The 9,890-nt window shown below is 47.7% G+C and overlaps 4 protein-coding genes across 7 annotated transcripts; all 4 read right to left on the bottom strand.

Moving 5' to 3' along the window:
• Positions 1-315: 315 nt before the first annotated feature.
• On the bottom strand, positions 316-3,081 carry LOC9628919 (U-box domain-containing protein 35). 4 transcript variants are annotated; one of them, XM_002988985.2, is made up of 6 exons: positions 2,856-3,081; positions 2,689-2,807; positions 2,527-2,642; positions 1,388-2,468; positions 608-1,333; positions 316-555 (listed from the first exon to the last, which is right to left on the bottom strand). In XM_002988985.2, exons 1-6 carry the CDS (start codon positions 3,043-3,045, stop codon positions 370-372), a joined length of 2,418 nt encoding a protein of 805 aa, XP_002989031.2. In that variant the 5' UTR covers positions 3,046-3,081; the 3' UTR covers positions 316-369. The 4 variants fall into 4 exon arrangements, with proteins under 4 accessions (XP_002989031.2, XP_024518651.1, XP_024518650.1 ...); XM_024662883.1 differs by having other exon boundaries at positions 608-1,792; positions 1,844-2,468; XM_024662882.1 differs by having other exon boundaries at positions 608-1,987; positions 2,033-2,468.
• Positions 3,082-4,834, bottom strand: LOC9628918 (probable serine/threonine-protein kinase SIS8). Its single transcript, XM_024662833.1, has 6 exons — positions 4,796-4,834; positions 4,203-4,625; positions 3,897-4,043; positions 3,587-3,836; positions 3,447-3,544; positions 3,082-3,391 (listed from the first exon to the last, which is right to left on the bottom strand). Exons 1-6 carry the CDS (start codon positions 4,832-4,834, stop codon positions 3,188-3,190), a joined length of 1,161 nt encoding a protein of 386 aa, XP_024518601.1. The 3' UTR covers positions 3,082-3,187.
• A 2,802-nt stretch (positions 4,835-7,636) lies between these two features.
• LOC9628917 (60S ribosomal protein L23A) lies at positions 7,637-8,444 on the bottom strand. The gene is made up of 3 exons (XM_024662879.1): positions 8,367-8,444; positions 7,965-8,310; positions 7,637-7,796 (listed from the first exon to the last, which is right to left on the bottom strand). Exons 1-3 carry the CDS (start codon positions 8,386-8,388, stop codon positions 7,712-7,714), a joined length of 453 nt encoding a protein of 150 aa, XP_024518647.1. The 5' UTR covers positions 8,389-8,444; the 3' UTR covers positions 7,637-7,711.
• Positions 8,445-8,483: 39 nt separating this feature from the next.
• On the bottom strand, positions 8,484-9,780 carry LOC9629497 (ribosomal RNA processing protein 36 homolog). Its single transcript, XM_024662878.1, has 9 exons — positions 9,625-9,780; positions 9,435-9,562; positions 9,311-9,377; positions 9,185-9,237; positions 9,080-9,134; positions 8,950-9,024; positions 8,782-8,899; positions 8,671-8,717; positions 8,484-8,601 (listed from the first exon to the last, which is right to left on the bottom strand). The coding sequence occupies exons 1-9, from the start codon at positions 9,757-9,759 to the stop codon at positions 8,515-8,517; spliced, it is 765 nt and encodes a 254-aa protein (XP_024518646.1). The 5' UTR covers positions 9,760-9,780; the 3' UTR covers positions 8,484-8,514.
• Between the last annotated feature and the right edge of the window lie 110 nt (positions 9,781-9,890).

The following is a 9,890-nucleotide window of genomic DNA, read 5'->3' as shown; positions in this document are numbered from 1 at the left end:
AAATGTTAGATATTCGAAAATATAATCTTCTTTCATAATCAAATTTTGAATATTAAGCAATAGCTTAAGGATGCCATAAGCATAATGCAGAGTGTCAGAATGGCATCCATCAAGGAGAGGTAAAAAGAGGTAAAAGACTTACAAGTCTTAACAGAGAATAGTCCACACACGTTTGCTGTGGCATCCGAGGCTCGATCCATGCAGTTTTCTTTTTGGGAATGTTGATAAGGGTGTGGGCTATGGTACTCCTTTTGGCGGTTCATCAGCATGTTTACAAGGTCCATTTATCTTTTTGTAGATTGATCACACGAGGGATGCAAGAAATTCAAGAAATGCGCGTGAATCCAGGTAGATTAGGGTTCTATGATCCTAGGGTAGTTTTGGCGCTCTCCACTCGCAGATCGCCGACCTCACGACGCGATTCGGTGTCAAGTTCTTGTTCTCCAGCCGCAAGTTCGTCATCGGCGACGCATCGCTCTTCTGGAGCCAGCGAATGATCGCGTCATACTCGTACGTGTATCCGTCCGACGCGATCACAGGGTATTCCATCACCTCCTGGAAGACGAAGAAATATTTCAAGAGGATGGAGGAATTCCAGGATGATTACCTGGAGAATCGGGCACAGGAAGAGCGTTGGAGCCGCGGATTTCGGTCGCTCCTCGCTGCGAAACAGATGATTCATCGTCTCGAGCATCTGCAACACGTTTTCCAGCTCCGGCCTGTTCTTCCTCTGGACCTCGGCGCAGTTTAGACCAATGCAAGCCAGCTGCGTCGCGGCTGCCAGCGGCCACTCTCCAGCGCTAGTGTCGAGGATCTCCATCAGGTGTCCCTGATCCACGGCAGTGGAAACTTTGTGGATGATTCCAACCGGGCTCGTCGCGGTGAGGAGCTGGAGCAGGATGATCCCAAACGCAAACACGTCCGACTTTGCATTGAAGCTGCCTTCCCGCTGGTACTCCGGATCGATGTACGCGAACGTTCCCACAGGTGATGTGCTCCTCACGCTTGTCGCGTCGCCTGGCATGAATCTTGCCAACCCAACGTCGCTGATCTTACTGTTGTAGTTTTTGTCTAGCAGGATGTTGGAAGGCTTGAGGTCCCGGAGCACGATCGGCTGTGGCTTTGCCTTGTGGAGGAAGAGGAGCGCTGTGCCGACTTCCACCGCAATCTGGTACCTCGTGAGGCATGAGATTGGCGGCGAGTCGTCCTTGCAGAACAGTCGATCTTCCAAGCTCCCGTTTTCCAGGTACTCGTAGACAAGGCATTTCTTTTCCGGATTTCCGCCTAGCAGTAGAACGATGTGAGGATGGTGTAGTCGGCTCAGCACTTCCACCTTTATTTTCCCATGCTTGTTAGAGATTTTAGAAATTCGAGTGAGTTTACGTACCTCTTGTTCGAACTCTTGTGGTCCTTGCCAACTATCATGTCTTAGAACCTTGACTGCTACGTTGGTCCTGTGGAGAGTGCCTTTGTAGACGTGACCGTATGATCCCTCTCCTATTTTGTTGTTCTCAGAAAAGTTGTCTGTGATGTCTCGGAGTTCCTCAAACGTGAATTGTGTGTACTTGAGCAGTTGTTGCCTGTTGGCCTCTCTCTCAGCTTCTGCTTTACATTGGAGCTCTATCCTGTTTTCCATTTCCTTCCTTCTCCGGATTTCGTCCACCAGTGCTTTTTTCATCGAGTTGACAAGCGTGAGAGCTTCAGCACGCTTCTGCGATTCCTCATCTAATTTCTTTGCTGCGTTATACTCTCGCTGATTGTCCTCCTCGACCGCTCGCATCAATATTTCCGCCTGGAATGCCATGAAATCGTAAGACTTTTGACGATAGCATCTCCAGTTTACCCGTTTTAAAGCCCAATCAGCGTTCTCGCGAGCTTCCTGGCTCCGTAGTGTTTCAGCGTCGGCAGATTCTTTTGCTTTGTTTGCAGCCACGATGGCATTTTGTAACTGCTGCTTGAGCATGTTTATTTGCTCCAGATCTCCAGCCTGCACGAGAGAGTCAGAACAAAATGCTGTTCTTGTAAATCTAACCTTGGGATCCGCAGGCAGGGGCTCGCTGATGATACTACTGGGCGAAGACTCTGCGAATTCTTCTTCAGTGCGAAAGGCTGGTGGCACAACTTTTAGTTCCGGCGTTTGAGGTTGGTAGCTTCCTTCAGCGATCTCATCCTTACTGTCACTGCTTCGCATTGATAGGTGACTTTTCAGCGGAGAGGTCGATACCATGAGAATTTCGCGATTCAAAGCGTCAGCTTCCAGCCAGCTAGAGGATGGAGACGGAGATAAGGGGAAAATGAATTTGTCCGCCACACTCGGACGAGCAGGAGATGAATTTGTACGAGGGAATGAGTGCGGTGGTGAAGCATTCCTGAATGACGCCAATTTCGAGGATTTCGATATGCACTGCACAGTACAGTAATCTGGAGCATGTTTCCGAACGTAGTCTGAAACTCCCGACCTCAATCTCCTGATGAAAGGAACTAAAACCGTGTGTCACATTGCAGGAAACAAGCTTGCTTACTTACAGAAGGTTTGTTCGGGACTCTCCAAGAACGAATGTTGTCACTTGGTACTTCTCAATTTGCTCCACCAAAGACTTACCAACATCGTCGCTCTCTACGAGAACGAATTCTGCTTTCACCTGTAAGTCAAGTGTTTCCTTTGAGTTTTCAGCAAGCCGATCGGACCTCATAACGTCTGCAGACATTTTGCAGCTCCTGAGAGAAGTCCGCTGTCTTGGCCTCCTTGGTTGCCATATACGCTGCAAGTTTTTCCTTCGAAACTTGCGAGACAGGTACTCTCCCAACTTACACAATTTGTTAGATGCAAGTGATGTTTCTAAAGAGTGACTTACCAGGAGTTGTAATTGTTCGGACAACAGATCGGACATGGAACAGAAGAAGCTCCCCGTTCCTCTCTACTGCATTTTCTAGCGTCCACTTCAGCACTACCCCAGAGCGAGCATCAGGGACCAACGCAACACCCGTTTTGTGTAAAGGTACCCCGTAATCCACTTCCATTCCTTCTATTTCCTCAATTTCCATAGCTGCTCGTTAACCTTTTCTTTGCATCCCCAGGCAATTGGGAACTCTAGAGAAAATGATAGTCTAGAGCACATCGCTCTAGACTGTATCGAGCATATCTGGATATGCTTCAAGACGATTCCACGTCTTGACTTTCTACGTCTTACTTTAAAGACGAAGTACCTGGGCAACAGCCGCCACCGACGGGAATCAACAGCCTTCGTAGTCTCCAGACAATCTCTGCAAAGGTGGGCCGTTGATCCGCTTTCTTATGCCAAGCAGCTTCGATCAGCTCCGGCAGAAATTTCTCGGTACTGTTGCTTGGAAGGGCGGGCCGAAGATCTTCGTAGGCCACAGAAAGAGCTATCTGTCCAGGAAGCGTGAAGAAGTGGAATGTGAGACTGAATCCGGAGAAATCCTACCTGCAGAGGCCCCGAGGACAATTCTACGTAAGGTGGTTCTCCTGTCGCAAGCTCGCATAGAATCACACCGAAACTACAAACGAAAACAACGTAAGCAGCTCATACATTCTCTAGAAACTTGACTCACCTGTAAACATCGCAGCTTCCATCATACGGCTCGTGACGAATGACTTCCGGTGCCATATAAATATATGTTCCTGGATAAAACGGTAACGACGGGACCTGAAAGGGAAAGCTTTTACCAGTCTCTCCAGTGAGTGACTTCTCATCGTCCTGCAGAAAACGCCCAAAACCCAAGTCCGCAACTCGAGCGTGAAGGCCGTCATCGAGAAATATGTTGCTGGGCTTCAAGTCGCGATGGACAACCCGAGGTTTAAGTTCGTGAAGGTACTGTCAAGAAGAGAAGCGATTCAACCATCTCGTAACTAATCCTGTTTTTACAGAGCGTACCTGCATTCCAAGAGCGACTTCCAGTGCCACACGCAAGCGAGAACGCAGGGGAGGAAGAGGATGGCTTCTTTGCTTGCGACGCTTCTTATCACCATGCAGCCATTCCGTCAAAGTGAGTGGAAAGTATTCGGTGACGATCCACGCGTGCTCGGGAGGGCGAAGGCAAGCGGCCAGCAAGCGTATGACGTATGGGTGACGATTTCTGGAGAGGAGCTCAACTTCTTGACAAAATCTACTAAAGCTTTCCTGCCGCAGAACAAGAATTTCGTAAGGAGACCCCTGATTTTAAAGACATTTTCTACTGACCGTATCTTGGAAAGAATGAGGCTGGATGCATTTGACTGCCACGTCCAGACCGTGCCAGATGCCGCGGACTGTAACGGAGCTCGTCCCTTTCCCAAGCGGATCTTTGAGCTCCACCTGAGGACCAAACTCAACTGGTAAACAAGTCTCCCTATTTTCGTTTTCTACCTCTGAGCTTGAACAGGCCCATCCATTTTGCTCGGCTTCGCACTGCAGCAACTGGAGCCGCTCGAAAGTTCTCTCCGGCTGCTGCGGCTCTTGCTGCTGCTCTTGCTGCAAATCGAGAGGCTTAAAACTCGAAGCTCTCCGCTGGTGCGTGACAAGCTCCTGGCATTCCCTCAGGGCGTCCCCGAGCCTCAGCGCTTGCGACTTGAAAGCATGTTTGAGCTCCCTCTGGGCTTCTCTCTCGCGCTCCAAGTCCGTCACCTGCAAAGGAAAAAAAAAAAAAAAACTCTTTAGGCAGAGGAGAAGAAATTTTGAGAACCTGCTTCTCAAGTTTTTTAACTTCATCCTTGAGTGACAAAATCTCCAGATCCAGAGAACCACCCTGTAAGCAAACCATGGAATTAAACTCATCGCGAAGCTCTTTAGCTTACTTGCTGCGGTTGTGAGCTGCTGCGTCTAAACCACGACATGGTCACAACAGGAACAAAGAAAAGAATTTGGAGCATACCACGACAAGGCTGTGGCATTGGAAGGCACGATAGCCGCGGCATACTAAGATCAAAATTTTCAAAGCTTTGCATTAACGAGCAGCGAGCGCAGTACATAAAACCACGAAAGCTTAGCTTAGCTTAACTTGTTCGTCTTCCGTAAGCCTCTTCTTCAGCCCATCAGGTCTGGAAAACGAAGAAAAAACATTATCCAAGCAAAGAGAGATCAAAACAAAAGAGCAACCAAGGAAAATGGTAAGCCAAAACTAGTGGAATGAGAAGCTGGAAAGCAAAACAAACGAGAAAGAAAAAAACTTCTTTCTGACAGAACAAAGAACCAAGAAAGACCAAAGGCCGCGATGCCCATCTTGTGCTGCGAGAAGTATCACACTGGAATGAACCTTTTGGATTGAGCCCGCTATTTTGTTTGTCTTCTGCAGAGATGGTGGCTTTGTTCAATATTACCTCATTGTATTGTTTAAAATGACGGTAGAGGTAGTGTTGATCAAAGGCACCATCTCCACAAAACACAAACAAAATAGTAAGCAGACATCCGAAGTGCAACAAAACCCAGAATGAAAAAGGAAACGAGTGAGGGCAGCTTATATTGCCCAGAGAGTACTCTCAGTCATCGATGCCAAAGCAGATGCGAGCATGCTCTACTTGACCACATATTCTAGAATTCGTGCGAGACTAATGTTTGAGTGTGTGAGCAAAAGTAGCATCGGAATGGCGACCGTTCCCGTCGTCTATTTCAATCCGCTGCTCATTCGGCAGAATGAGAGAGGACTCGGCAGATGGTCTCCATGCGCTGCAGCGCTGGATCAGCAAGATGCCCTGAGAGGGAATCTAAACCGATGCAGCAACTGTTTCTGGAGATGGCAGGGGGCAGCATTGTGTCCTAAGAATTTCCACGCATTGCTATGAAATGCGTGGAAAACTCAATACATCAAGATCCATCCTAGGAAGATCCCAAAGCAAGATAGCCTCTCGTGGAACGCGGTGGTGTTTACATATGCCCGTCCCCGGTATCTTGCTCGAGATGGTAGATGCCATGACAAACGACTCCAGGGCAAACACAAAAATCCAGAAGAAAAAACTCAATGCGGATTTGTGATGAATAACTGGGATCTTACTCTATATCCCAACCATTCAGTCGGAGATGTATCCTCACTATTCCTGCGAAAGTGGAGTTTTAGTGTTTCAAAAGTTTAAGAAAGGTGACCAGTCTGCGTGAAAGATCTTGCTGGTTTAATCACCGTTCGAGCTCGCTCCTTAGATAACCTGGCGCGCTCCAATCCGCCACATTGGAAAAAGAAAAAGAGATAGAGCTTGGCGAGTTTGTTTGGATTAATAGTACTGGCAACATCTTGGAAGACCCGGCATAGAGAAGCTGGAAGAAAGTTTACTGCTAAATGGAAGAATGTAACATACTTTTAAGAGGCCAGCCTCGACAAAGCGTTTGATCTCTCAGTTTCCGGATCAGTGTTTGTAGGAGGCGCATTGACAGCAAGCCTCTTCCGGCTAGCGGATCTTCGTAGGCCACAGAATGAGCTATCGGTCCATCATACGGCTGAGGTGATATATGTCCTAACCTGAAAGGGAAGGAGCTCAACCTCTTTCCTGCCGCAGAACAAGCATTCGTAAGTGGACTTCTTCATTTGAAAGACTGTTTTTTGTTCTACTGATCGGATGCATTTGACAGCCACTTCCAGACCGTGCCAGAGCCGCCGACTGTAACAGAGCTCGAGGATCAAATAACAAGTCTCTCTATCGGTTCTCTGCATTTTTCTACCTCTGAGATTGAACAGGCCCATCCATTCTGCTCTGCTTCGCACTGCAGCAACTGGAGCCGCTCGAGAGTTCTTTCTCCCTGCTTTTGCTGGTGCGCTTGCTGCAAACCGAGAGGTTTCTCGAAACTCTCCGTTGGTCCTGGTCAGGGCGTCCCGGAGCCCAAGCGCTTGCAACTTCAAAGCGTGTCTGCGCTTCTCTCTCGCGCTCCAAGAGGGCTCCAAGATTGTCAATTAAAAAAAATTTAAAAAACCAGACTCGAGCTTTTTAAACTTCTTGCCAAAATCTCCAGAAGAGAACCAGGTGACTTAAACTCATCGCGAAGCTCTTTTGCTTACTTGCTGAGGTTTTGAGCTGCGTCTAAACCACGACATAGGCAGTCACAACAGGAACATAGGAATAGAAAGAAAAGAAGCATACCACGACAAGGCTGTCAGGATCAGACCAGATGATTTGATCTCGAGGGCGATTTTGATCGGAAAGTATGGTATAGCTTCAGAGAAGATCCTGTGCATGCAGAGGTGATCTTGATATTATGACCGATGAGAACGAAAAATCTACAAGAAAGACAAACTTTGGAGCGAGCTTGCGTTTGCATATGCCCATCCCCGGTATCTTGTTTGAATATTTCGCCATGACAAACGACTCCAGGGAGACGCACTATTATGGCTTGTTTTCTGTTTGAAAGGTGATCAATCTTTTGCTGGATCAGAAAGACCAGTGCATCCGGCATGGAGGAAAGTTTGCGCAAGCGTTTAGAGCCTCTCTCTTACAGGCTAGAAAGAAAACTGAAGCTTTTCGTGAATTCGTGCTTGAGAACATCGAATGAATTGCCTTGGGTGGTCTTTAAGAACCAGCAACACAGCCGTAGATTGGGATCCTCAACGCCTCGGCAACATTCGGACGTTCACTAAGTGTTGAAGTGGCTCAAGAAAACAGAAGTAGTCCATAGGCATGACAGCGCTGGCTTCAAGGCACAACAGACACGGTATGTAAGATCAAAATCAAAACTTTGCATTAACGAGCAGCGCGAGCAGTACATAAAAACCAGACTCGGGAAAGCTTAGCTTAGATGATGCCAATCTTGTTCGCCACATCCAAAGCGTCGATGTCTGCTGTAAGCCTCACGTACGCCTTCTTCAGCCCATCAGGTCTGGAAAAAAAAACGAAAGTGGTAAGCCCATGAATGAAAACAATGAGAAGCTGGAAAGCCAAAAATCAATCAGACAAACGAACCAAGAAATGGTAAGCCCACACACGAAGAAGTGAATCGAAAAGACACACTAGACTACCACCGAGGAAAGAAAGAAAGAAAGATTACCTGATCAGCGTGTTCACCTTCTTGGTCTGGATATCGTACATCATCTTCACGGCGTTCTTGATCTTCTTCTTGTCGGCCCGGATGTCGACGATGAAGACCAGGGTGTTGTTATCCTCGATCTTCTTCATGGCCGACTCGGTGGTGAGCGGGTACTTGAGCACCTTGTAGTGATCCAGCTTCTCGCGATTTGGGGCGCTGAGGCGGGGATACTTGGGCGCTCTCGCCTGCTTCAGGGTCTTGGGCCTGTGGAACGTCACCGAGGTCCGGACCCTCCTCCGCCGGATCTTGGGGGCCGGATTCTTCACCGCCTTCGCTGCCTTGGCGGCCTTGGATTTGGCATCCTTGCCTAGAACACAGCGGCGATTCGGTATGGACGAAATCGAGAGAGAATGCGGCGATTACCTTTGGCTGTCGGAGGCGCCATCGCTCGTCGCCTCTAAACCCTATCCCCGGCGGCGCCAAACCCTAGAACAATAGCCCTAAACCAATATATTTGTTTTAGCTTAAACGCGGTTATAGTTATAGTAAAACAGAGTTTATTAAGCAGATGCTATCGCCTGTAAGGCACATATCTATGGTCCTTCGCAGCGTTCTTTTGCCTCCTCTTCGCGAGGAAATTTTCGAGCTTTCCGCAGGTCTGCAGCCCAAATTTTTTTGCCAGAAGATGAAAAACCTGGGAGAAAGAAAGGAGAATGTCTACTCTCACCTTTAATTCTTTGTACTTTTCGATCAGAGCAGCTCGTCGTTTGTCAGCTGCACGAAGAAAAATGAGACGATTTAGACAAAAGAGTGTGAGGGTGATTGGTTTCGAGCTTACATTTCTTCATGTAGAATGGCTTCTTTCCCTGCTTGACTAGTTCTCGTTCCATCCTTTTTTGCTCGGCTGCTTTTTCGGCATGCTTTCTTCTGTCCCTCTCAGATTGCAGCTGCCTTTCCTGCGATTCAAAGACTACACTAGAAATCGCCACACAATTCAGGACTTTACCATCAAAGAGATTTCGTTTTTCTTCTCGGAAATCAGCTCGGGATCTTTCGCTTTCTTCAATGACTTGAAGAGTTCCTAAGGACAACGATATATATCCGTAACTGTGATTTTCTTGAAGGAACTAACTCACTTGTCGTTCAGCTGGGAGCTGTTCGTCGTAAATAAAATTGTATGCCTTTTTAAACCTGTAAAGTTTCATCAGTAGAAAATTTCACAGGTGCACGCAAACCACTACCGCGATTCATCGTAGTCTCCGCACAGCGATTCGAATCGAGGATCACGTATCACCTGTAAGAAAGAAGAAAAAAAGAAAAAAAAAAGAACTCATCAAGTCTCCAGAAGAAAAAAAATAAAGTCTTACTCGTTTTGATGTCTGCATCACGTCCCTGAATCTGCCAACCGGCTTCTTACTCGAGATTTCCATCGGCCTGGAGCAAAAACCTCCAATTTATCATTTTCTATTGAAGCACAGAACCACGGGATACCTGTTCTTATTCAAGCGTTTCAAGTCTGCCTTTGTTTTGCCCCGAGCAATCTTTGAATGCCCCTCGGCTTTTGCCTTCTGGAGAAGCTCGAATGGAACATCCGCGACCGCACACCGCAACATTTCTTCCTGGAATCCAAACACTGAGCCCTACTTCATTTTGGAAAAAAAGAAGAATCCCGCGTACTCACCTCTTCCGACCCCTCTGATCCCGATAACGATCCATCGCCCTCGTCGCCTCGATCTCCAGCTACTTGATCTTCTTCTTCTTCCTCCTCCTCCGATGCGCTCGCTGCCAGCGCCTCATCGTCCTCTTCCCCTGACATTTGGTAGCAACGAAGAACCCTAAAAACCTCTAAACGTTTCAAAGATCGGACGGACAACACTCTGCCACGTCGGCAGCTACATTCTTGCGTATTTGGCCAAAGAAATTCGGGTTAAAAACATTGGGCCCTAA

The sequence above is a fragment of the Selaginella moellendorffii genome, unplaced genomic scaffold (genome assembly GCF_000143415.4).
Source record: "Selaginella moellendorffii unplaced genomic scaffold, v1.0 SELMOscaffold_93, whole genome shotgun sequence".
Taxonomy (NCBI): Eukaryota; Viridiplantae; Streptophyta; class Lycopodiopsida; order Selaginellales; family Selaginellaceae; genus Selaginella; species Selaginella moellendorffii.
Note: the sequence above shows the minus strand (reverse complement) of the source record. Positions and strands in the feature narration are given on the sequence as shown.